General features: G+C 45.2%; 2 protein-coding genes across 6 annotated transcripts in view; one reads left to right on the forward strand and one right to left on the reverse strand.

The window, feature by feature from the left end:
• Window positions 1–11,596, forward strand: Mrps25 (mitochondrial ribosomal protein S25). The gene is made up of 4 exons (XM_021164254.3): window positions 1–189; window positions 5,270–5,376; window positions 10,635–10,722; window positions 11,223–11,596. The coding sequence occupies exons 1-4, from the start codon at window positions 56–58 to the stop codon at window positions 11,407–11,409; spliced, it is 516 nt and encodes a 171-aa protein (XP_021019913.1). The 5' UTR covers window positions 1–55; the 3' UTR covers window positions 11,410–11,596.
• A 1,761-nt stretch (window positions 11,597–13,357) lies between these two features.
• The window catches only part of Nr2c2 (nuclear receptor subfamily 2 group C member 2), a 78,319-nt gene continuing 65,401 nt past the window's right edge, over window positions 13,358–26,275 (reverse strand). For all 5 annotated transcript variants that reach the window (XM_021164250.3, XM_021164251.3, XM_029478885.2 and 2 more), the window contains 4 exons: window positions 24,057–24,196; window positions 23,078–23,215; window positions 22,052–22,157; window positions 13,358–18,879 (listed from right to left, as the gene is read on the reverse strand). In XM_021164250.3, coding sequence (XP_021019909.2) covers window positions 18,705–18,879; window positions 22,052–22,157; window positions 23,078–23,215; window positions 24,057–24,196 — 559 coding nt within the window. In that variant the 3' untranslated portion in view covers window positions 13,358–18,704. The remainder of the gene's footprint in view (window positions 18,880–22,051; window positions 22,158–23,077; window positions 23,216–24,056; window positions 24,197–26,275) is intronic.

Raw genomic sequence — 26,275 nt, forward strand, 5'->3', positions numbered from 1 at the left:
CCCAAGATTCCCGGAGGCGCGCTAGTCCGCGGCTTGAGGAGTTCCTGACTTCACCATGCCGATGAAGGGTCGCTTCCCGATCCGCCGTACGCTGCAGTACCTGGGTCGCGGGGACGTGGTATTCAAGGAGTCGGTGAAGATCATGACCGTGAACTACAACACGTATGGGGAACTGGGCGAAGGCGCCAGGTCAGTATGGGTCACAGCCCGCGGGATTCAGTGAGAGAAGCTGAGGCAGTGGAGGCCATCCCGACTGATCCCCGATAGAAACCCGAGCGCCCATCCACCGGAGGGATGGGTTGCGGCTGGAAGGCTGGCCCCTTGTGCGAGGCTGTGGCGCCGGGAACGCCTTGGGAGCGGAGTAGTAAGTTTCCGCACCTGTGCACAGCATGGCTTGCTGCTGCTTAGGACACTTGACAAATGAAAGGTTTCATTGACCCGTTTATCATCTCTGAGCAATGCCTTGGACCCTTCCGAACTTACTGCACATTTACTGAGCGTCCAAAACGCTGGGTTCAGTACTGGGATTTTCCACAGTACGGGAGAAACATGACTGTAGATAGGAGTGGATTTGTAGAACGGATCAGAAAGAGAGAAGAGAATAATTTTCAAGGTGGAGAGTGGCCCCTGTGGCAAAGACCTTGACTTCATGAGAGCCAGAAGCCGCCTTCAAGCCATTTCTTTGGTCAAGTTGACCCCCAAGACCTAAGATTTGCTAGCTTGGGATCTGCTGGGGTGAGGGCTCTCTAGAACCCTCTCCGTGGACCAGAGGGTTCGGGCTCTACTCCCCACTTGTCAGGAGTTTATGCATGTGCAAAGGCCTCTTAACTAGTTGTGTGACCTTGGGATCACACAAGTTCTCTCAACTTCTGACAGCATTTTTCTTAGGTGGAACACTACAACATCAGTGTGTTGGTGGTGGTGTGGGGTTGCTAGAGAATAAAGTGCCTGGCAGAGTGCAACAGGTGCTGACCTTGTGCCCATTTGATCCAGTAGATGCATCAATATCTATCTGGTTTGTGTGCACAAGGCTCTGTGCTTTGGGATGGGAAGACACAGAGACTTGCTGACAAGTTCTGCCTTCAAGCTTTTGGGTGGTGTGCTGTGGAGTTTTCAGGGCAGTGTTTCCTCCCCAGAAGCAGGACTTTCACCTTTTCAAGTTTTGTGTTGATGTAATTACTTAAAGGTCTCCACCCCACCTGACCCCGTGTTTGTGTTTGTGTGGATACATTAGCATTCAACCAAAGATAATGTTTCTGAGGAGCTGGCTGACTTGGTTTCTTTTTGAAATAGGGTCTCTCAGCCTGGGCTTCATGGATTCAGCTAGGCTGGCCAGTAAGCCTGGAGCCAGCAAGCAAGGGCTACCACACCTGGCCTTTTACTTATCTGTGTGTGTGTGTGTTTTGTATGTCATGAGAGTTTATTTACACCATATGTGTGCAGGTGCCCATGAAGCCAGAGGGTGTTGGATTCTCTGACACTGGAGTTACAGTGGTTGTGAGGCACCTGATGTGGGTACTGGGAGCTGAACTCAGGTCCTCTGGAAGAACAGTAAGCACTCTTAATTGCTGGGCCATTTCTCCAACCTCAAGTAAAATCTTCCGTAAGTTTTAATTGAGATAGGGTCTCACGGTGTGTCTGGAACTCCTGTATAAACCAGGCTAGCTTCCAGCTCACAACAGACCTTCTTGCTTATCTCTGCTTCCTGACTACTGAGTTTAAAGATGTGTGACACCACACCTGGCTTGCTTGTAAAAATGTATATGTGAGTGTTTTACCTCCACGTATGTAATGTGCACCACATTGGTGCCTGGTGACCATGGAATTAGAGTTACAGATGGTTATGAGCCACCATATGGGTGCTGGGAACTGAACCTGAGTCCTCTGCAAAAGCAACAGGTTCTCTTAACCACTGAACCATCTCTATAACCCCCTACCTGTTTGTTTGTTTTTTAAGTGGGTCCCGGAGCTCAGATTCTGGTTGTCTTGCATGTATAATAAGCACCTTAGTGATTGAGCCATTTCAATAGCACCCTTTTGATGTTTTAGACCCTGCTGGAAGAGGAGTATGGTTCTCATGGCCGTTGCCTCTGCCTGTACCCACATCTGCATCCTGTTCAGCCTATCCTCCCTCAAAGGTCACTTCTGAACAGTCAGAACATGAGTTCTCTGATAATTTAAACACTGTGAAGACTCATTTTCTGTGACTTCAAGCCAAAGGGGAATGTGTGATTAATTTTCCTTCTTGGCTTTAACAAATCCTTGTGTTAGCCGTGTTTAATCGCTTCATTTTTGGCACTTTAATTGCAGATTCTGTCCCAGTTGTGGTAGTGTCTCGAGTGGTTTCAGGCTGCCTTTCTGCTGACTCAGTTTCGTCCCTGGAATTAATTTAGATGCTCAATCTGGACTGGTAGTGTAGGAACCTCTTGGCATAATCATTGAGGTAAAGAGTTGGTCCTTGCATGTCATGTGACTAGAAATAGAAAGCTAAGGTCCTGTTCCATGGATCCAAAACCCTGTCAGTGGGTGTAGGGCAGATTGAACAGGAAGGAAGCAAGGATGCCTTGGAGTGAGGGCATTTGAGGAGCCTTAATTAAGGGATTGCTTACAAAAGTGTGGACAGAAATGGGGAAAAGAAACCTTGAGTGAGGGATAGCATGGACCCCAGCCCATGCAGGACAAGTGAGGTTAGGAATGTCTGTTGGAGCCTGAGGACCAAGGGGTCTGACCACAGGAGCCTTCAGGCTGGACATGCCAGGGCTGAGCCGGGAAAGGAAATAGCTGCCTTTTACTTGTCACTGGTACTTCCTGCCAGCCGTTTGAACCCATTGTGAAGCCAGATAGCCAGGTAGTCCTTATAGCAGATGGATTCAGGGTGGTGAGGGAACAGTATGCAGAGCCAAGATTGGCCTAGATTTGCTCTGTGTTGTGGACAGCTATGTGTGCTTTATTGTTTTGTGGTTCTGAGGTGGATGCTAGGAAGATGCTCTGCTGCGGCGCTCTGCTGCGGTTGTGTCAGAACTTACTTAGCTAGGGCTCTCCTGGTGCACCATGCTGATCTGAACACTCCAGCCTGAACCTCAGCATTTTTACTTTCTGTTCCATTTGGCCCATTCAGGTACTGAGATCTAAAAAGGGGAATGTAGTTAGTCTTAAAGCTAGCTTTAAAGCTTCTCGCCATAAACTGATTGCCAGACAGGATAAGGCAGTTAACCGACTCCTATAGTGCAGAATAGTTATAGAGTCAGAATAGTGTATACTGTGCTATTGTAGCAGAATTAGCACTTTTTAACGTTTAACAGATGTTTGTCTTACAGTTTGGCAAATGTCAGTGTTTATTTGTTTGAGCCCAGGCTGGCCTTGGATGCCCGTCTTCCTGCCTGAGGTATGGGAGCCTGGGATTATAGGTGTGCCAACCCCTCACCCCCCATGTCTGTAATGTAACACTCCTATTGCCATTTCTTCTACACTGTGCAAAGGAGCCGTTCAGTAACTTGTCCACTGCACATATGGAGATGCAGCCCTGTTTGCACAGGACTCTGGACTTGGTGCTAGGAACTCTGTAAGGGAGCACTAGTTTGTTTTTCTCAGTGACTAGACATGAGTCCTGATACTTACAGAAGTGCAAGTGTTGGGGACACACCAGTCTTCTATGCCTGTTTTTTCTCACTTTTTTGGAGGCAGGTTCCTCTTACAGTTTTTGTCAAGTCCCAGACTTTCTCCATGGAAAAGGCATGCACAGAATTTCAGGGAGAAAACTCTTGGATTAGATTTACATAGGTTCATTTCTAAAAAGCTGTCACATGGTGTGGTGGTTTGAATGAGAGTGCCCCCAATAGGTTATTATGTTTGAATGCTTAGTCACCAACGAGTGGCACTGTTTGAGGATTAGAAGAATTAGGAGATATGGCCCCGTTGAAGGAAGTGTGTTGCTAAGGGTGGTCTTTGAGGTTTCAAAAGCTCATGCTAGGCCCAGTGCCTCTTGCTCAGCCTGCACCTTGCAGATCAGATGTAAGCTCTCAGCTACTCCAGCACTATGCCTGTCTGCCTGTCACCAACTCACCTACGTGATGATAATGGAACAACTCTCTGAACTGTAAACAAATCCCTAATTAAATGCTTTCTTTTTATAAAAGTTTCCTTAGTCATGGCGTCTCCTCACACCAATAGAACAGTAACTAAAACAGAAGTACCAAGGACTGGAAATATCACCTGACCATGTTTGTTGAAGGAATATGGAAGACTGGAACTTTGGACTTAGAAGTGCATTCAAACACTTTAGTGAGGCTTACTGAGCCATCCTTAGGGAAGACAGTGATAATGAGGGTGGTGTGGACTGTTGGGGCTCAGCTCAAGAGAGTCAGAGGAAATAAAATATTAGCAGCTGGCCTAAAGACCATTGTGATATTTTGGCAAAGAATGTGGGTACTATTTTGCCCTTGTCCAAAAGATCTTCCAGAAGCTAACTTGAAGTGGCTTGTATTAATGGCATTGGCAGAGGAGATTTCAAGACAGCATAGCATTGACTTTGTTGGGTGGTTATGCAGATCTACAATGAGAAGGAACAGGGCAGGCAAAGAGAAATACAAATTGCACAATTTGAGGAGAAAAAGAGCACCAGGAAATGTAATGATGGAGCCAACTCCTATGCTCAGGGAGGTAGAAAGTTTAAAGAACGGCCTGATGGTAATAGAATAGAGGAGTTAGTACTTGACCCTTAAGTCGGGGTATCACTCTGCTAATCCTGCAGCAGTTCCTGTGAAAGGAATAAGCCTGGCGGATTTCTTCTGCTTAGAAACCATTAGCCAGTTAAAACTTATGCAAATGCAAGTCTTGGCAGGGGTGGGGATGGGGGGCAACCAAGCAAGCAGAAGTAAGCAAGCAGAAGTAGTTGACACCTTCAGGTTCTAGATTTAGTCAAGGATACAGGAAGGGGTTATGGAACCTTCCTCCATAGCTAAGGAAAGCCACTGAGGCCAGGCATTTGGGAGAACAGTTCTGCATGGGGTTTCTGAGAGCCCATTGTATGACGCTATAAAGCTAGAGCCTAGATTGCATTGTAGACCCCAAGATATTGGAGATGTCAGTCGTGGGATACCTACCAAGGAGAGCTGCCAACAGGGTATGGAACCAGTATAAGAGAAAGAAGTAAGTTGCAGTCAACAAAGCTGGAGTTGGAGATCTGGAGTTTCTTGGCATCAGACATGGAGATGCACATGGGTTCATTTCTAGAGAGCTGTTACATGGGTTCATTTCTTGCTTTTTGCAGGAAATTCGTGTTTTTCAACATCCCTCAGATCCAGTATAAGAATCCTTGGGTGCAGATCATGATGTTTAAGAACATGACGCCATCGCCCTTCCTGCGGTTCTATCTAGGTGAGTGAGGCAAGGAAGAACCACCTGTCCCTTCCAGCTTTAGTAAGCAGCTGTGGCCTTAGCTTCCCTTGCCAGTTACCCAGTGGCTCCTGAGATCTAGACCCAGCTCCTTCACCTGTCTTTCTTCAACTCATCTCTAGTTATCCTCCACCTATCATGTGGTCCAGTTTACCCACATTCCTTTGCTGCTCTGTGCTACTGTGTCTTTATTCTTTGCCTGTGAGCTTACAGAATGAAATCAGAGATCCTTTGCTGGTGATGTATGTCCATAGCTCAGTGGTAAAGTGCACTGCACTGCAAAAACCCCAAACCAAATATCCTTTAGGCCTGGATTTGGCAATCAGGAACCTAGTACCCCTCAGTGCTGAGCACAGTCTTCTTTTTGCTCCCACCATATCTTGTGGGTGCTCTCCTTTCTTGTTCTGATGCTAGGCACTAGCACTCCTGGTTCTTGGATAAGAGGTAGAAAGTGCCACAGAAAGCACACTATCTGTGTGGCACATATGCGATGTCACTGAGGGGCAGTTTGGGGCCAGGTGCTGGGCAGTCAAGGAGTCATGGGCAAAGAGCTCTGCTCTGTGTGTATTTAGTATGTGTGTGTGTGGGGGGGGGGGCGTGTTCTGTGTGTGAGAGAGACAGAATACACAGAAAAGCAGCAAGATGGTCAACAAAGTCCTGTGGTGAAGGAAGGCAGTCATAGGATTTTGTGTTCTTGGGGCTTCTGTGTGCTTGCTAGGCAAGTATTACAGCTTGGAGCCACATCAAGCCCTGGATATGTGATGAAGTCATTGCATGGCATAGAACAGGTCTGTAGTGAGAACCAAGATACTTCCCTTTGGCATTCAGTCCCTTTCTTCAGGGACAGTAGGTTAGGACTTTTGAGATGGGATTGTGTAGTCCTGGCTGGCCTCAAACTTGTGAGTCTTCCTGGCTGGCCCTCTCAAATGCTAGGATTTGATATGGCCACTGTATGCCTGCTTGCTTTGCCTCTGAATTTCATGTAAACAAGAATCTCTTGGGAAAATTCCTTTTCTGTTTCTGGATAGTAAAGTCAGTGGGAGAAAGGACCTGTCCCTGGTTGGGAGCTGGGTGGGTATCTGGGATTGGAGCTGCCCATGACATAGCAAAGCCATTTGCTTGTGCTGGTAGTACCTCTGCCAGCCCTGTACCTTATGGGAAAGACCAATTACACTACAGAACTGCATCTTGGCTCCTGGGAACCAATGCAAGGAAGACTGGGAGGAGCCTGGTATAATTTCTTTTGCAAAAACGTTTTTTTTTTTTTTTTTTTGGATAATTATCTAAGGCCAGAACCCTGGGTCTTTCAGGTGATGAGTAGGTGCTTTACCACACAGCCATGTCCCTCCCCTGCAGTTCATCTTTTTAGCAACAGGCTTTCATTCTATTGCTGATCTCAACCTCTTGGGTTCCTGCTTCAGCTTCTTGAATGTTAGGACGCCCAGCCTGGAGGACCCAAGCTTCTGTTGATTTATTGCAGCTGAGCATCATTTTTTTTTTTTTAAGATGTATTTATCATTATATGTAAGTACACTGTAGCTGTCTTCAGACACACCAGGAGAGGGCGTCAGATCTTATTACAGATGGTTGGGAGCCACCATGTGGTTGCTGGGATTTGAACTCAGGACCTTTGGAAGAGCATCTACTAGTGCTCTTGACTGCTGAGCCATCTCTCCAGCCCTGAGCATCTTCTACTATGTCAGTCTCTCAGCCCGCCGATGAGCTCTGCATGAGGGTTAAAGCGCTGACACCTTGAAAAGGAGATTTGAGGATGCCAGGGAAAGTGGTAGGACCTACACCTTTGATCCAGGCAGTACGAGTGTTGTGCCCCTTCACAAACAGTGTGTAAGCTTGAGTTAACCCGCCTCTTTATGAGGGCCTTGTTGTCTGCTCATAATCAGATACATGTGCATTCTAAGTCTGTTCTTCCTCTTTTTGGCTTACAGTGTTTCCTACAACAGAACGTAAGGAATTTAAAATTCAAGTTACTGACCTTTTTTTATGATCACACTTTAAATATGCCTGAAAAAATTTGCTCCTTGCTAAGATCATTAAGATTTTCTCTTGTAGTGGTAGTGTTGTTTTAGGGCAAGCACTGTCTAATGAGCGACATTCTTCTGTAAGTTTTATAAAACATTTTAGCTAAAGTGTGCTTGTGTTACATATGTATATATGTATAAAGGACTTGCACTTGGAGACAGTGAACAACTTCACAGATTTACTCTGTCCTTCACATATGAATACTGTATTAGTTAGGGCTTTACTGCTGTGAACAGACACCATGACCAAGTTAAGTCTTATAAGGACAACATTTACTTGGGGCTGGCTTACAGGTTCAGAGGTTCAGTCCATTATCATCAAGGTGGGAGCATGGCAGCATCCAGGCAGGCATGGCGCAGGAAGAGCCAAGAGTTCTATGTCTTCATCTAAAGGCTGCTAGTGGAAGACTGACTTCCAGGCAACTAGGGTGAGGATCTTATACCCACACCCACAGTGACACACCCATTCCAACCGGGTCACACCTATTCCAACAAGGCCACACCTTCAGATGGTGCCACTCCCTGGTCCAAGGATATACAAACCATCACATTCCACTCCCTGGTCCCCATAGACTTGTTCAAAAACATGAGTCTATGGGGGCCATACTTAAACATAGCATAATGCAAAATGCATTTAGTCCAACTTTCAAAGTCCTCATAGTCTATAGCAGTCACAACAATGTTAAAAGTACAAAGTTCAAGGTCTCTTCTGAGATTCATCCAACTTAATTAACTGTAATCTCCAAAGCAAGGCAGGAAACCAGCTGGGCAAACTCCAAACTCTGCATCTCCATGGCTGATGTCAAAGCAGTCTTCAGATCTCCACTCCTTTTTCATCTTTGTTGACTGCAACAAACTGCTTTCTCCTGGGCTGGTTCCACTCCCTGTTAGCAGCTTTCCTCAGCATGTGTCCCATGGCTCTGGCATCTTTAACATCTTTGAGTCTCCAAGGCAATTTCAATGTTACAGCTTCTTCTTTCAATGTCTGGGATTCCACTTGATCTTTTGGACTCCTCTTAAGGTCTGGCATCACTTCTCCATCTCTGACCTCTGTAGCACTCTATGCTCAGGTTGATCCACTCCATTACGGCTGCTGTTCTTGGTGATCATCCCATGGTACTGACATCTCCAATACACTGGGGTGTTCCACTCCAACTAGGCTTCACCAATAGCCTCTCATAGGCTCTCTTCAGGGTGCTAAGCCTCAAATCCTTTGCATGACCCCTTCAATCCTGGGCCATCAACTACAGCTGAGGCTTCACCTTCTCCAATGGGCTTCCCTGGCCTCTCACAGTGCTAAGCCTCAGCTTCTCTCCATGATCCCTTCATTCCTTCACAAGCAGTACCACCTGAGTGACTCTTACACATTACCAAGTCCAGCCGCAGCATGAGGCACAACCTTGGTTATCTCTGGAACACAGCTTTTTGTGCTCCCAGAAAACAATTTCCAGAAGATTTCACCTCAACGATGCTGGTCTCTTCTTAATCACCGCTAATTCCTTAGCTCCAGCTAACCAGCATCAATTTTCCCAGTAGTTCCTTCCATTCTTAACTCTAGAGCCAGAGGCACATGGCTGAAGCTGCCGAGTTCTGCTGCTTACAGGAACTAGAACATGATTCCCTTGTATTATTACATTATCACTAGCTTTATGTTTTCTAAATCCTTCACTGCCTAAGCTTGGCTATCCTGGTTCTTGCTCTGTAGATTGAGCTTGAATGTAGAGATCAGCATGCTTGTCTCATGGGATTAAAGGTGTGTACCACCATGCCTGGATCTAATTTAGCAGGGTAGGATCTTGCCCCAAGGTCCCACTCCCTTAATCTTTATCTCCTAGAACACAAGATTTTGCTCCATTTCACTTCCTGGTACTCCTTTAATACTCAAACCATATATTTTATATTTTTCCTTTCTAAGCTTGCTATGCTTGTTCAAACTTTTCTTCATAAGACTTAACCAGAGAACAAAGTCTCTGCTTGGCTTTTTTGAAACTTCTTTTGTCAATGCAATTAATCCAAGTCTCTTCACCTTAGCCTCAGGCAAACTTTTCAGACAAGGGCAAAAAGTAGCCACATTCTTCACCAAAATACCACAAAACCAGTCCTTATGCCACATTCTGAAATTCTTCTCCTTTGAAATCTCTTGGGCCAGGTCAACACAGTTCAAATCACTCCCAGCAACAAAATCTTCCATATTCCTACTAGGATGACCCATTAAGCCCCATTTAAAGCATTCCACTGCTTTCCAAATCCAAAGTCCCAAAATCCACATTCTTTCAAATAAAAGCATGGTCAGGCCTATCACAGCAATACCCCACTCCCGGTACCAACTTCTGTATTAGTTAGGGTTTTACTGCTGTGAACAGACACCATGACCAAGTTAAGTCTTATAAAAAACAACATTTAATTGGGGCTGGCTTACAGGTTCAGAGGTTCAGTCCATTATCATCAAGGTGGGAGCATGGCAGTATCCAGGCAGGCATGGCGCAGGAAGAGCCAAGAGTTCTGTGTCTTCATCCAAAGGCTGCTAGTGGAAGACTGACTTCCAGGCAACTAGGGTGAGGATCTTATACCCACACCCACAGTGACACACCCATTCCAACCAGGTCACACCTATTCCAACAAGGCCACACCTTCAGATGGTACCACTCCCTGGTCCAAGGATATACAAACCATCACAAATACACACAGTATTAGTTTTATGTCTTTGGTCTATTTTAATTTTTTCCCAATGTTTATTTGCATGTGAGTGGCCAGTTCCAGGGTTTGATAAAAAAGCTTAGGTTCAAATTTTTTTGCCATCTTTGCTGAAAACAGTTGCCCATAAATAGAAGAGTGTATTTGGTTCTGTCCCATTTGGTGGTATGTCTGCTATTGAGCATGTCTCTATGGTTATAGGTAGCTGTAGGTTAGAGTTGCCTGTAATTCCAGCTCCTGTGAGTTGGGGGGCTCACACTCTCTTCTGGACTCCTCAGGTACCTAACACTTTTGTGCACCGATTCACATATATACATAATCTAGATATTTATAAAAATATTGATTTCTACTACAAAAAGCAAGTTGGAGACCATGGTGGTCTTGACTTGTCAAACATCTACGTTACAAGACCACAGGTATGGAGCACATCTTGGCAGTCCCAGCCTTTTGAGGCTGAGAAGTATGCCTGAGTCCTCAGCTCTCCTGCCCTGTGCCTCTTGTTTGCAGATTCTGGCGAGCAAGTCCTGGTAGACGTGGAGACGAAGAGTAATAAGGAGATCATGGAGCACATAAAGAAAATCTTGGGCAAGAAAGAGTGAGTTGCTGGGTTGACCTGACGGGAGCAAAACTCAGCTCCCAAAAATGTGAGAGTGAGGGGACATGTACAGAGGGTATGGCAAGGGAGGGTTCTCCAGCCCCAGTTAGTAACGAGACCTTGGACAGTAGGATCAGTTCAGGCCTGGCCTTTTTTTCTCTCAGCAGATATGAGCTGAAGTCACCAAATCTCTTGTCCACTTCCTTGCTGTGACAGTGAGCAAGGGTTACCCCTGCCTTGGCATGCATGTAGTTAAAGGGAAGATAAGACTCGGTTCCCAGGTTCTTTTCTGCTCCTTTAATGAGGAAGGATAGGAAGGCGGGAAGCCAAGACACAGGCTCCTTCACCCCTCCAATCCATCTAGCCCCTGGCCCCCTAGCTCCCGTCCCCATGGGATGCTCCAGTGGTCTGCTTCCCAGTGCCTTTCCCCTCACATGGAAGAGGCCGCCCCTGTCTGGAGCCCCTGGTCATGTTTTGCTACTCTGTGTGTTCCTCGGCAGGGAGACCCTCAGGGAGGAGGAGCTGGAAAAGCAGCAACGCTTTCATCCAGGCAACTTTGGCCCCCGGAAGTACTGCCTGCGGGAGTGCATGTGCGAAGTAGAAGGCCAGGTGCCCTGCCCTGGCCTGGTGCCCTTACCCAAGGAGATGACAGGGAAGTACAAAGCTGCTCTGAAAGCCAGTACTTAGGTCTAAGCAAGGCCATCTGGGGTGGACTGGTGGCATTTGACTGGTGGAGATGGATTACATTGGTACCATAAATGATGGAACTCTGCAATGGAAAGGCCAGCTTGCACATCTGTTTAAAGGACATGGGATGAAGGCCAGGGTTGCCAGCTGCTGAACAGATGTCAATAAAAGATTTAGTCTTCCTATACATAGTAAGTCTGGTCTTGCTGGTCTAAAGACCATCAGTATCAGAGAGCTTGGGATGAGGAGGTGCAAGGCAGTTTGTCAGTGATTGTCTGGAACTGGCCCTGCTTCTTTCACTTAATCTCCCTCCAGTTTCTACACTGGAAGCTGTTGAGGGCTATTGCTATTGGTGAGCCAAATGTAGCTGGGAGAGTCCATGTTCTTACTTAGCAGTCCAAAGCAAACATGTGGGCAGTGTACTAAAGCCTGCAATTCTTTCTTCCTGAGAGAGGAGAGATTCCCCAGCCCCAGTTAGTAACGAGATCTTGGACAGTAGGATTATTTCAGGCCTGGCCTTTCAGTTTAGCAGATGGGAGCTGAAGTCACCAAATCTCTTGTCCACTTCCTTGCCATCAAGTCCATGTGGTGGAGGAGTGCCAGTGGCATTGTGTTAACTGTAGCATGGATTTTTCTGGCTTTGAGAATGAAGATGCCACCTGGGTGGTAATTTGACTCTCAATTCTTGCTTACTAGGTGAGAGACAGAGAGACAGACAAGACACACACACTCCTGGATGCCTTTCTAGGTATATTTTCCAGTTATCAGTGTCATTTGAGCTATGTAGACTCCATTCTTTAGTGGACAACAGAATCTTCCAGGGTCACCTAATGTTTACCACAGACTTCTTGGCATTTGGCCATATAGGTATGAGTTTATGAGGCAAAATTAAGCAGTGGTTGTTAAAAATGCCCAAGGCTCTTTAGATGCAACAAAACAGGGCAACTGCCCCCCCCCGCCCCCCCCACACACACCCAGGTCACTCCCATTCTCCTGGCCCCTGGTGCAGGGGTCTCAGGGAGGCAGTGCAACTGGAATCCTATCTGCAGTATAGTGCCTTTCCATTGTCTACTCTGGTTCTGGTTTGTGATTTTGCAGCAGACCAGGTAGGGGCTGCAATGGAATGCTTGTAGCTCTGATGTGTAAAGGATAGGAGTGCTTCAATAGAATTTGGTACAGCCCCCACAGGTCATTATTTTGAGTTTTTGTTCCCATGGTGTCTTACTGGCTGGTATCAGGGAATAGAGACTGCTTCCCTCCATGGCAGATGTGGCCAGGGCCCTAATCCTAAGCATGGACCTTGAAAAAACAAATGAAGTTCAGGCCCCAAGGGGACAAATTCTTGAACTTCACTTTGGTCTTGACCCTTGTTTCTGCCAAAGCTGTGGCAAGGTTACAGGGCAACATGTGGGCAACTGATAACTTCTGTGGCCTGGAGCAGATGCAGGTCTGAGGAAACCATTGATACTGGGAGAAGTCACCTCTTTACAATCTATCACTTTAGTAGTGACAAGGTTTACACACATGAAACTGACCACACAGACTTGAGTTGACTTGATAGTCCTCTGAAGTGATAGTTTTCACACTGAGGTGCCACCGGCAACTGTGAGCTCTGAACCCTCAATTGTAAAATGTAGAAGACATTAAGAGCAGTTTCATTCAACTACTGTATCTGAGGACACATTTTTTGCCCACAACAAATCGCTACCTAGTGTATGGGTCTGACATCTGACTCCACACCTGTCTCCCCACCATGCTCTGGGAATGTCTATGTAGGGTCCTTATGTCCATGCTGGATGACATGGAGAATTCAGTCTGAGTTCCCACCAGATGTCTTTCCACCTGATAGCGGTGTTGATGGACTATTCTCTGCCCACTGCTGGCTCCTGGGAGGGGTTCAGGCCACATGTGACTGTTTTGAGGAAAAAAAGATGAGCAGCACACATACTAGTCTTGAATTTACTTTAATAGTATAAACCTCATGTAGGTAGTATTAAGCCACAACAACAAAGCCACATTGAACAGCATTTAGTAAAAGGCGCTCGTAACCATGCACAGCAACTCTCTATACAGACAACAATGCAGATTCTCCTTCAGGACTGAAGACATTGATTAGATAGAAAATTCAGTTTAAAAAGAACATGCGGGTTTTAAATGCCATCACATAGCTCATTTACATGGGGAGAAAAGCTGTACAAAATGGCAGCTCTCTGCAGGTTTTTAACCTGGAATCAGAAGGTAATGGCATCCATGGTGTTTTCTACAGTGTGAAGGGCAGAAATTACACAACCAGTCATTACCCAAGAAAATGCCACACTGGACTTGCTTTTAGTAGATGTCCTCTAAAAAGGGAGTTGAGGGTGGGGGTGATAAGGTTGTATCTTAACAGAGAAATTCAAACTACAGGTACAAACTAGTTGGTACTATGACAAAAATGTGCAGCTTTTCAGTTATAAAACTAGTTGAACACTGATTTACAAGTTAATTGGGAAAACAGACTAGAAAAATATTCCAGCACTTGAGTTGTGTGTGCAGCAGCAGTAGCATCCGTGAATGAGTAGGCTGTGGGGATGACAACTGATGGTACTTTCCTGAAGAAAGGCTATTTTTAATGTGCAGTCTATACCAAATGTTACCCAAACACTAAAACTTAAGAGTGGTAATGTTGAGCATTTTCCTACATTCCATGTATAAATATCAATATTGAAAATTAACTAAAAGTGCATATTGCTGAGCATTAGAAATGTCTGATGGTTCCCCTTCCTAAGCCACTTTTAAGTTTACTGTTAGGTTGCTGCTAAGACAATAGCCCCCAAAGAGAAAATGGAAGGATTCATTTAGGGACTGCCAAGCTTCCCTGTGTTTTACTTGGAAAGCCACTTTTAATAGTGTGATTGTCACAACAGGCAATGACACAGGCAAGATTGAACAACCACAAAGGGTGAGGCCAGAGACACCAGTGGGAAGCTGAAGCCAAAAGACCCACATCTCACCAAAGGCACTGAGGACTATAGTCTTAACAATTACTTCTTAAAACACTCCAGTAATTTACTTCAAAAACACAAAGAGCAACCTGTGGATCAGGCAAATTTTTGCACTTGGCTTCATCCAAGCCAGATGCTTGCTCACTGTGGCCACTGGGCCCTGTCTCCCAAGTCCTCATCTCAGCCTAAAAATCCCAATCATAGGGGACAAATATCAACAAAGACCTGGTAGATGAGGAAAATGTCAGCCTTAGCTTTCGTACTATTAAATACAACTTCTACAGAATGTAGTTAAGTTAGGATAATTTACTGATTGTGGTTTTTAGCTATCTGCACTGTTTTCATAGAATGTTTGGTAGACTGGTATTTTGTTTTTACCACCAGAGAGCCCCCATGTCTTGCTGACAGAGCCCAGGGTAAACAAGGGAGACTGCTGCAGCCCCTGGATCCCAAATGCCCATGTCTGAGCCACACAAAGCTCCAGCTTTGGAGCCTTTGGAGAAGACCAAGGGTCTCAGTCACCAAGCTCCTTCCAGTTATGCTAAACTGGTTTGTGAAAAGCAAGTTTATCCTTAGTTTTGGATATTAGGCTAACATCTCTTGCAGCTTCTGGGCCCTTGTAAATTTAGAGAACTGCCCTCCTAGCAGACTTTTCTGGCTCGAGGCTTCCTTGTGCAGGAATTAGTGCCACCTGGCCCAGGCAGCTCCCTGTCTAAGGAAAATGAAGTTGGTAAGAAACTCACCTGCACAACATTCCTGTTAAGGGAACCTTGCAACCCCAATATCTATTCACATTAGCAACGCTAGCATCAACTCTTGACAACATAGAAGTTTGAATATGTGGCTACATGTCTGTATACATAATGTACACCTATGTACACACATTATATACACTGTACAAAGAAGATAATATGAACACATGTACATTCATTCAGTCATCTAGGCCTGTAACTCTGGACATGCACAGTGTGGCTGAAGGGACAGGTTGTGCACAGAAAGTACACACTGATGGGAGGCACTCAATGAGGAGGTCCAGAACCTTGTACAAAACACCTAGGTCAACCTCATCTCATTTTGGAGTTGTCTTTAGAAATTGACATAAGAGTTAAGACTTTTTGCAAAGACCCATAATCTGGAGATTGGTAGTTAGGCAAAGGAAAAGAGGTGGGCATCTGTTTTACCAGGACCTTCCCCTTGGAAAAAAAAGCAGCTGTCAAGTGATGCTTTTCAAGGCCTGGATCTAGAATTTCAGCAGCACCAACAGCCCTGCTGCACCCAGCCACTGGAAAGCAGCAACAGTCTTCCAGACCCCCATGACAATAGGTCCAGCTCTTAGGGATACTGATCAGAGAACTGCATGAGCAGTACTACCCTTCAAAACAACTTTATGTAGTGTGGATGCTGCTGCTCCATTCGAAGGCCATACTGACCACCCTGACTGATGCCATGACTACCTCAGAACACCATCCACATCTAATACTAACACTGACAAACTAGAAAACCATTCCAAGGGCATAAGTGACTCACTTGAATTTCAATATAGAAACTCAAGACACCACAACCCCAACTGCAGCCTCAGAAAGAGACAAGGCAGTGAAGAGCCTCTTCAACACACACTGCAAACTGGAAGGACAGTGACACACTGTAACATTTGAGGAGTAACTAGGATGACTTGCTTAGGGAATTTGGTCTCTGTGTACATCTCCTGTCATATTTTATCCCAAATTTTAACATGGAACTATCAACATTTAAGACCTTTCTGGAAAAGAGCCTAGTTAGCCAGGTTGGTGTGTATCTCTCCACCCTAGCCTATCTGCAAAAGTAGCCAGGTCAGTGTGTCTGTCCACCTCCCTGAGAGGGGTGTCTAGATAGGTCAGCCCTGCTTCATAAGGCTTGGAGTATCACAGACTCATAAACCAAGGGTGGAAAGCCCTGAAAGCTGAAGCCCAGAAGCAACTGGGGCTGACCTTCATAGGTCACTCGACAAGCCATGGAATGGAGCATCATTCAAAGTTTGAAATGATTTCAGTTAATGAGAACATTGTATGGATACAATTGTTAAAGGTAAGGCCACAAAGATCTGGACAACCAGTGAAGGAGTTTGGCCCAAAGTGGCCCTGTCAATTGGCCATTACTAATGACGGAACTTACAAAGGACCAGGGTTAGAATCACCAACTCTTTTTTTTTTTTTAATATAGAGGCTGGTACTTCTTACCCAACTATGTGGTCTAAATACCAAATGGGAGCCAGGATGTCCAGGCCCTGTCAGAGTGGCTCACATTCTAAAACCCTAAGGGAAGCAAAGCCAGCACTGTAAGATGTATTGATTAATGTGCTACAGGAATCTCTACAGAGATTAAAATAGACTATACTGGTGTCCAGAGCTTTTGTCTTAATTTTGAATACATACATAAGAAGAAAAAAAGCTTTAAGCTGGCAAAATTATGTCCTTTCCATCATTTGATACTGGCAATCCCTGCTGTTCTCCAACACTGGCTTCCAAATCTAGCTGGGAATTGAGAAGCTAGAGATACTTCTGTACTTAAATCCCACGAGCAGTGAATAAAGTGTCATTAACTCCTCAAAAGGAAACAGCCTATCTAGCCTTGAGCCCATGGCTGTACCTGCCCATAAACAGGTACAAACTTAATCTTACAGGAGGTATTTTGCTTAATTTCTGCTAATCTAAATGCAAATACCAAGTATACTTCCACTTTTTTTTTTCCCCAGTCTCCTGTCCATGGGAATGCAAAGAGCTTTAAGTCAGATCTAACTTCCTTGCAACTGAATTCTGTATTCTTTCTTGTTGGAAACTATGGTCATTATAGCTTAAGGGAATTTGTGAATGAAGGTTTTTCTTTTTTCTTTTGGTACTGGGGATGGAACCCAGGACCTGGTGCATGCTAGGCAAGCACATTACCACTAAGTCACCACCCTACCCCACTTCCCAGACCCCTTTAAAACTCAGGAGTTTCCTCATTAAGTTGCTCAGATTGGCCTTCAAAGTATATATTAAGTCTTGTGCCTCAGCCCCACAAGTGTTGGGGTTACAGGCCTGCACGATGTGCCCTGACTGAGGATTGTTTTTGGATTCTCTTTCAGAGAGAAGGTGGTCTACTTCTGTTATCTCACATGCCCCAGAGAGCTTTGTTGGACTAGCACATACCTGGGAGAACTGAAAAGCATCGTGTCCCAGTACACTAAAATCACTAATACTTAAAAGATCAGAAAGTATTTCTCTTGATGCCTTTTGTTTCACATTCTAAGGCCAGTCCCTCCCTCACCAGACAGTGAGGATACACAACCCCCACCCAGCTGCAGGCTCTGAATGATCAGATACTGGCCCCTCTCCAGATGCACCAGAAATAGGAGCTCTCACTGCAGAAGCCACACTCAACCTGGACAACAGGTCATGTCAAAGGATGCAGTCAACCACCTTGCACTCTGGTCAAAGGCTCCAGTTCCTACAAGTTGGTAGAGGGATCCAGGTGTACTTTCAGTCACTGGAAGAATTACAGGACTCTTATCACAGGCATTCGGACAAGCTGCAATCTAATTCTGAAAATTAGTGGAGCCCAGGTTCTGGAAGAGTCTGCAGACAGGGATCAGGACCAACCATGTGGGTAAGGACCCTGACAGGCCATCTCTGCTGGCATAGCAGCTCTTACTGGGTCACTGCAAGTTATATCCCCTGCACACAATGCCAGGAATCCACATTTTACTCACAGGAATTTAGCGTAGCACCACCACTCCACACAGCTAGAAGTGCTGCCCTCTTACAAATGTGAACGATTGTCTCCTGTACCCTAGTGACTTTTCACAGAAATCATTAGCATTTTGACAAAAGAGACACAGTTTTCCATTTGCCCTGTCCACAGGTAAGATGTTAACATTGCAGATTTGATAAGAAGTGCTTAGAAAGTGCTAACATTACCCTGGTAATTAGTAGCTATTAATTCCAAGGACTTTTTTTTTTTTAAATGTATTTACACATACTGTTCTTAGGTTCTTTTAATACTAGTCTCTGACATTATAAAACTTCAGTATTGTTTTTTGCCCTTTGAGAATTTTTAAATACAAATTGAATTAAAAGATTGTTCCAAAATCTGGTTCACCAAAAGGTGTTAAAACATTTTTTAGGGCAGGGAAGAGTTCTACTCATCTTTAGTTGCTATTGTCTGGGATGAACAGGAAGAAGTGGCTAACACACTGGAGACACCTGTGCACACCATGACACTGCTACACTTCCCTTCCCTTGCACCTGCACAGTCCTAGGAGGCATCCCACTGTTGGCAGCTGCTGGTTGTGCACTATAGACTGGCTCCAGTGATCTGGCCATTATATTCTGCTGTCTCCATCTTGAGGATGTAAGGAATTATGCTGTCTATTGAAACATTGCCAATGAGACCAGTAAAAAACAGTTCTTCTGTTATGTTGGAGCTCATGAGCCTGAGTGCTGGTAGGCGGACAAGAATCCTGGCCAATCTGGAAGAGAGAGAGCAGGCATTAGAGAAATGAGGTGTCTGGTTGCCTGTGGCCAATTCTTGGAGGCCCTTTTGGCTCCATGTACAACTAAACCAAACAGACCTACTATATCAATCTGATTTTGTTGTTGAAATAAAAAAATACAACAAAAGTTTAGCATGAAGGTAAAAAAAGTATAAAAGGTGTGTATGTGTATAGGATTGGTGAGATGGCTCAGTAGATAAAGGCCATTGACTACAGTGCCTGACACCCTGAGCTTGATCTCCAGAATCCATATTGTGGAAGAGAGAACTAACTCCTACACTTGGGTTATAATTGCACATATGCACGCCGGGCTTGGTGGCGCATGCCTTTAATCCCAGCACTCGGGAGGCAGAGGCAGGTGGATTTCTGAGTTCGAGGCCAGCCTGGTCTACAAAGTGAGTTCTAGGATAGCCAGGGTTATACAGAGAAACTCTGTCTCGGAAAAACAAAACAAAACAAAAAAACCCCAAAAAGAAAGAAAGATTGCACATATGCATGCCCACACACAACATAAATGCAAACACCATTTCTAATAGTAACTATGGAGTCCTTACACTGTGTAAAGCTACTCTTCTTAACTGCACACACACAATTTTGAAATTTACCAACAAATAATAGGTTAAAGTACAGAGTATTGTATTCCTATAATGAACTGCTACCAATTCAATAAAGGATACTATAGCGATGCATATCTGCAGTCACCTCACTCAGGAAGCTGAGGCAAGAAGAGTAAAGTGGGAGGGAGGCCAGCTTGTGCTATACAGTGAGGCATAACAATCTATAGTTACTGAAAGCAGAGAGATCCAGATTGTGCAGTGACTATTTAAAAGAGCACAGCTGTTGTATTACATGTGCATATTTGTGCAAGAGCACTTTGGAAGAATATTAGCCACGTGCTCATGGTTTGCTCTTCTTGGCATGACAGCCAAGTGAAAAAAGGTTAAAAATATCCTTGAGGGGATGCTTTTTGATGAAGTAATTTTCTTTCCCTCTTTGGCTTCCTAGAATGTTCCTGCAATGCCTACCTTGTTTATGAAAAAAATTATTTAGAAATTATTAGAAAAATTAATTATAAATTATTTATGTGTATGAATGTTTTACTTGCATATATTATGAGCCAGTGTGATACAGAGGTCAGAAGAGGATGTTGGATCTCTTGGAACTTAACCCTGATCTCTGAAAGAGCATTAAGTGCTCTAATTGTTGCATCATCTCTGAGTGTTTCTCTACCTGTGGGTTACAACCCTTTCACAGGGGTCACCTAGGATCACTGGAGAACATAGATATTTACATTATGATTCATAACAGTAGCAAAATTACAGTTATAAAGTAACAACAAAAATAATGTTATGGTGGGGATAACAACATGAGGGTACTGGCTGCTAAGCCGGATTTTGACCTGAATTTGGTTCCTAGACCTCCAAGTTGTGTACACCAACACAGATACACAAAAAGAAAGTAGGTGCCATGTGTGATGGTACATGTCTCTAACCCCAACACTTGGGAGGCAAGTAGGTGGATTTCTGTGAGTGTCAGGCCAGCCTAGTTTGCATAGTAAATTCGAGGTTAGCCACGGCTGCATAGTGAGACCCTAATCACTCTATTTTTTCTTTTTTGATCTGAGGGGTGAAACAGATCAAGTGGTCTCAGGAAGTCAGCAAGGCAAAACAGGCTGGGTTTCATGGAACACCGGCCAACTGAGCTGGCCCTCAGAGGATGAACAAGGAGGTAAGCTAGGATACTTCAGGAGAATTAATATGAAAAAAGACACAAAAGCCTGAAAAGTGAGTTACAGGGGCTGTGAGATGGCTCAGTAGGTAAATGAGTGTTCCAAAGAACCTGACCATGTATTCAAGCTCCAGGACAGAGGGAGGAAACTCCCAAGGGTTGTCCTCTGGCCTCCAATGAAGCATCTGTGCCTCTTATATACATATCACATGCACACATACACACACCCCTCTAGAAAGTATATAAAAAGAAAAATACAACAGAATATTTATTAAAGACTGAAGAAATGCTGAAATGAGTTTTTGATTCATGTAGGATAGCTTTCCTCATTTTGGCCATGAATCTCATAAGTGCCTTCTTCACCTTTCCTGCCCTGGGTCTCTCTGTCTTGGATAGGATTGACTCAGGCTTAAAAATGAAACATCTGCTTCCTAATGCTGCAGAATTATGGTTCTAGAGTGAGGGGCTCTGCTTTCAGACTCCAAGGCCATCTATTGACCATAGACACCATGGAAACACTGTGGCCTCAGAAGAGAACAACCTCCTTACACACCAGACCAAAATTGTGGGTATGATACATACATACATACATACATACATACATACATACATACATACATACACAGCCCCGTTCTCGTATCATGTGACTCAAGGTCTTCAATGATCCCAGTGGAAGTTGGTTTTGGGAAACTGCATCTGTGCTAAGGAGATGTACACAAAACTGTCTTGACTTTACACAGAGAAACCCACCAGAGCCTCTGGCACAATAGCATTTCCTTTGAGAAGTACAGGGCAGAAGAAGTAGTCCTGGCAGTTCAGGGAGCCTAATTCTAATTCTGCTCAGAGGATCCAAGTCTGGGGAAAGCAGGCTAAATGTCTTTCTGGATTGTTACTTTTGTTTACTTTGGGAGGAAAGGGAGAGTTAGAAAATTGGGCCTGGAAAAGCTTGCCATACATTCTATTTTTTGGCAGATCAACTATACTGTCTAAATATGTATTAGGCTAATATACATCCTATTGTTAAAATATTACCAATTATTTCTCACCTATATAAAAGGACTTTTCCCCCATCAGTTTTCTCTAAGGGCAAAATTACCTTATGTAACTCACTTCTTAATTTGGGCCAGATTTCATTTTTGTTAAGGACTGGAATGCTGCCTCTCCCCATGAGTGCTAAGCACCTCTCTAATGTGTGAGGAGTTAGTTCCAGAAGAGTATTCCTGTTCTGACTGTCACCAGCAGTCAGAAGCATCCAGCCTGGCATTCCCTTATGTTTGTGCTCTTTCTTACTTATACCTGGAGATGTCAGTGATCTAAAGGAGGCTCTCCACACTGCTAGAATCTGACCCAGCCACATGCCCTACCATACCCCGTCCCGCCCCACCCATTCTTTTGTGTGGGGCATGGCCTTGTGCCTCACCTGTAAGTATCTTCTGAGTAAGTTTTCTGCACATAGTCCTGTAATTCCATCTGTGCCTTCTCCTGAAATTTCTCAATCTGGCTTGTGCCTGTCAAACCTGGATGATCTGAAAACAGAAAAGTAAACCCCAAGTTTCTTTCTGGATTTGGAAAGTATTATAGAAATCTTCATCTTTCTTTTTAGTCTGTTGATTGATACTTATCAAATATAAGCAACTGGACTTGAAGGTTGGCTCAATAAATTGGGAAGTTGTCACAATACTGGCTTTGCCTCTGTATTTTTCCAAGGCTTTAAGAGTCCTAGGAAGGTGGGTGGCTCCCAGGTAGAGCCTAACAGCCTTACCTAAACAGCACCCCTGAATTGGCTCTAGACTTCCTGCTTTATACTACTCTAGGAAAGAGAGATTTCTAAATATATGAGAAATAGTCTCTTTTCAGATGTTTAATTACGTAATGACTCCTTTTCAATAGACACCTTGTTATGGTAAGGAGTCTGAGGAAGAAGAAAACGATTATGCTACAGTCAGCCCTTGCTGTTGAGGTCAATGGTAAGCCCAAATGACTTCTCCAGAGGTTTTGAGAACAGTTAGAGAAGAATGTGAGGCCAGTCCAGGTGCCTTTTTCATTCCACCAAGAATTCTCTGTCTCTTCAGCTGCTATAGTCAGGCCTATTGTTATCCAGAGTCAGTAAAGGTAAATTCCAGTCTACCTGGATTATACATAACTAGAGAACCTGGAAATGGGAGAGCCCAAACAAGAAAAATAGCACTGGATGGTGGTCCTATTTGGACAATGGCTTGGTGGAGGTGCAAATTAAATGTATTCAGAACATGAATCCCCAGGAACATTTCTTTAGGGCTATAGAACAAGAATTATTGATACTTGATACCAAAGCACTTATTAATAACACTCTAGGTTATATAAAATATTAAAGGGCTTTCCTACACCACTGATGACAATATGGCCATGTTCAGAAACATCAGTAGACACAGTGCAAAGTGTCACAAGTCCCCACCACATATCTTACCGGGACTAAAGAGAACTATAGCTTTAAGGTATGCGTACTCATAGCCGTCTATATCCAGTTTCGCCATGCTGTTACAGAACTCCTGCAGCTTCCAGATGTGCTCCATCACTTGCTTTATCCGGTCACCAGAAAGCTTATCTAGAAAAAAAATCACAGAACCTCTGAGGAAAACTAAGAGCAAGATCAGTCTTTTAAGGAGCATCACAGACAAATGGAGGTTAAGTTCACTTTCTAAAGAGAACCAAGTCATTTCAAGCTTGTCAAGGGCTGCATTTCCAGATGAAGGTGGAGTATTAAGAAGTGTTTGTTCCTGGAGAGATGGCTCAGTAGTTAAGAGCACTCAATGCTCTTATAGAGGACCTGGTTTCAGTTCCCAGGACCACACAACAGTGGTTCACAATCATCTGTAACATCAGTTCTGGGAGATTTGATGCCCCCTTTAATTTCTGGACATTGTACACACATGGCACAGGCACATTTATACAAGAAATCTTTTTTTAAAGGGTACTCAAGGGCTGGAGAAATGGTGGTTAAAAGCACTGACTACTCTTCTAGGGATCCCGAGTTCAATTCCCAGCAACCACATGGTGTTTCTGTAGTGGGATTATGATGCCCTCTTCTGGTGTGTCTCAAGACCTACAGTGTACTCATATACATAATATAAATAAGAAAAAAAATCTTAAATTACCTCAGTAATGCACCTAATTCAGCCTGTAGTTGCCAAGGGTTAATTCCTTCATGGCAACTCATGCCTCAGTTCACAGGGGCTAGCTTCTGCAGGGCTAAAATGAATTTTCTACTGCCACAGCTGCTACTCCACTTAACTATAAAATTTATTAGATGCCATTGCAGATCTTACTACAGGACAGTTGTTTGTCCATTCACAAAGATCAGCTGGGTCAACTTGACACAGGCTGGGCTTTGATCCAGGCACAGATTGGATAAAGATATATTCCACTCCCCTAGCCCTAGGACCTACCTTCCTGGATGCTGTTCTGTAGGTGGTTGACAATGGCTGCCAGGATGGTGGAGAGACTCATGACCTGGGCACACTGGGCCAGGCCAAGAGTGAAGAGCTCATTCCAGCAGGCCCTCACCAGGCTGGTATTGCAGTCCTGTCTGGGAACACAAGGATAAGGCTGAGTGTGTTTCATGTGGCTGACTCTAGGCATGTGAGCTTTATGGACTCAAAGCCCTAGCACTATCCACCATCTAGCAAGGATATGAAAATGGTTTATTATACGTTCAGGTCATTCCCAGAAAAATGACCCAAGTCCTTGAGTAAGTCCATGAAGGTTTTAAGTTTAAGTAAAGTCCCTTAGGAAAAATCCACATGGTGGAGAGAACCGATATCCCCAAATATTCCTCTGATCTCTTTATGCAAGCTGTGACAATCAGTTTAAAAAACATCCTTTATATGTATGTGATTATATGTACATCATTGTATGGGTATATGTGCATGCGTACATTTGCATTTAGGCCAGAGGTCAACATCAGAGTCTCCTACTGATTTTGGTGCTTACTGATCTGGAGGAGGTTTCAAAATGCTCAGATGAAAAAACAAAACAAAAACCCCACTCAGGGAACTAAGACCACCACTGTTTAGCTGCACATTAGGACACCTTCATAGAACAGTACTGATAACCCTGAGATGTCAGCTATCTTCCAAATGGCAGCAAGGGCAGGCAGTCAAGAATTTGCAGATGTTTGTTCAACAGTTACTGCCTGTCGAGTTGCCCCGAGAATGACAAACTAAACCATCTCTCCTTTAATAATGGTGAATTACTGTCACTATTACATTTGGGGACATATGTCACAGCACCCAGCCCAGGAGCACATTTCTATCTGCAGATCCCCTTCAGTCTTCAGCTCTAGATTAAGAGCTTTGTAAGATTTTACTTCTGGCAAGGATTTTACAGAGAAGAAAACTGAAGATTCATAGAAATGAAACAACGGGAAGCAGAAACCGGCCTGAGTAGGGCCACAGGCCTCACCCGGCAGGATCAGCGCCAGGGTAGCGGGAGCGCAGGGTTGCCTGACACCCGCCAGCTACCCACGACCCCCGCCGCAGGATTTTGGGACTGCTGGTGAGTGGAACACAGCTTCTGCTCCAATCCAATTGCGCGGGACCTGAGACTGCATTAGTTAGGGAAGCAGAAACCGGCCTGAGTAGGGCCACAGGCCTCACCCGGCCGGATCAGCTCCAGGGTAGCGGGAGCGCAGGGTTGCCTGACACCCGCCAGCTACCCACAACCCCCGCCGCAGGATTTTGGGACTGCTGGTGAGTGGAACACAGCTTCTGCTCCAGTCCAATCACGCGGGACCTGAGACTGCTCGGGTTGGGGAGAGAGAAATCCGGCCTACATAGGGCCACAACCCTCTTCCGGTCAGAAAAGCACCTGGGCAGCTGGGGCGCAGGGTCTGCTGACACTCGCCAGCTACCCACAACACCCGCCACAGGATCTTAAGACTTCTGGTGAGTGGAGCACAGCTTCTGCTCCAATCCAACTGCGCGGGACCTGAGACTGCATTAGTTAGGGAAGCAGAAACCGGCCTGAGTAGGACCACAGGCCTCATCCGGCTGGATCAGCGCCGGGGTAGCGGGAGCGCAGGGTTGCCTGACACCCGCCAGCTACCCAAGACCCCCGCCGCAGGATTTTGGGACTGCTGGTGAGTGGAACACAGCTTCTGCTCCAATCCAATTGCGCGGGACCTGAGACTGCATTAGTTAGGGAAGCAGAAACCGGCCTGAGTAGGGCCACAGGCCTCACCCGGCCGGATCAGCACCAGGGTAGCGGGAGCGCAGGGTTGCCTGACACCCGCCAGCTACCCACGACCCCCGCCGCAGGATTTTGGGACTGCTGGTGAGTGGAACACAGCTTCTGCTCCAGTCCAATCACGCGGGACCTGAGACTGCTCGGGTTGGGGAGAGAGAAATCCGGCCTACATAGGGCCACAACCCTCTTCCGGTCAGAAAAGCACCTGGGCAGCTGGGGCGCAGGGTCTGCTGACACTCGCCAGCTACCCACAACACCCGCCACAGGATCTTAAGACTTCTGGTGAGTGGAGCACAGCTTCTGCTCCAATCCAACTGCGCGGGACCTGAGACTGCATTAGTTAGGGAAGCAGAAACTGGCCTGAGTAGGGCCACAGGCCTCACCCGGCCAGATCAGCGCCAGGGTAGCGGGAGCGCAGGGT

This window comes from Mus caroli, unplaced genomic scaffold (assembly GCF_978045245.1).
Source record: "Mus caroli unplaced genomic scaffold, Mus_caroli_1 scaffold_7, whole genome shotgun sequence".
Classification (NCBI taxonomy): domain Eukaryota; kingdom Metazoa; phylum Chordata; class Mammalia; order Rodentia; family Muridae; genus Mus; species Mus caroli.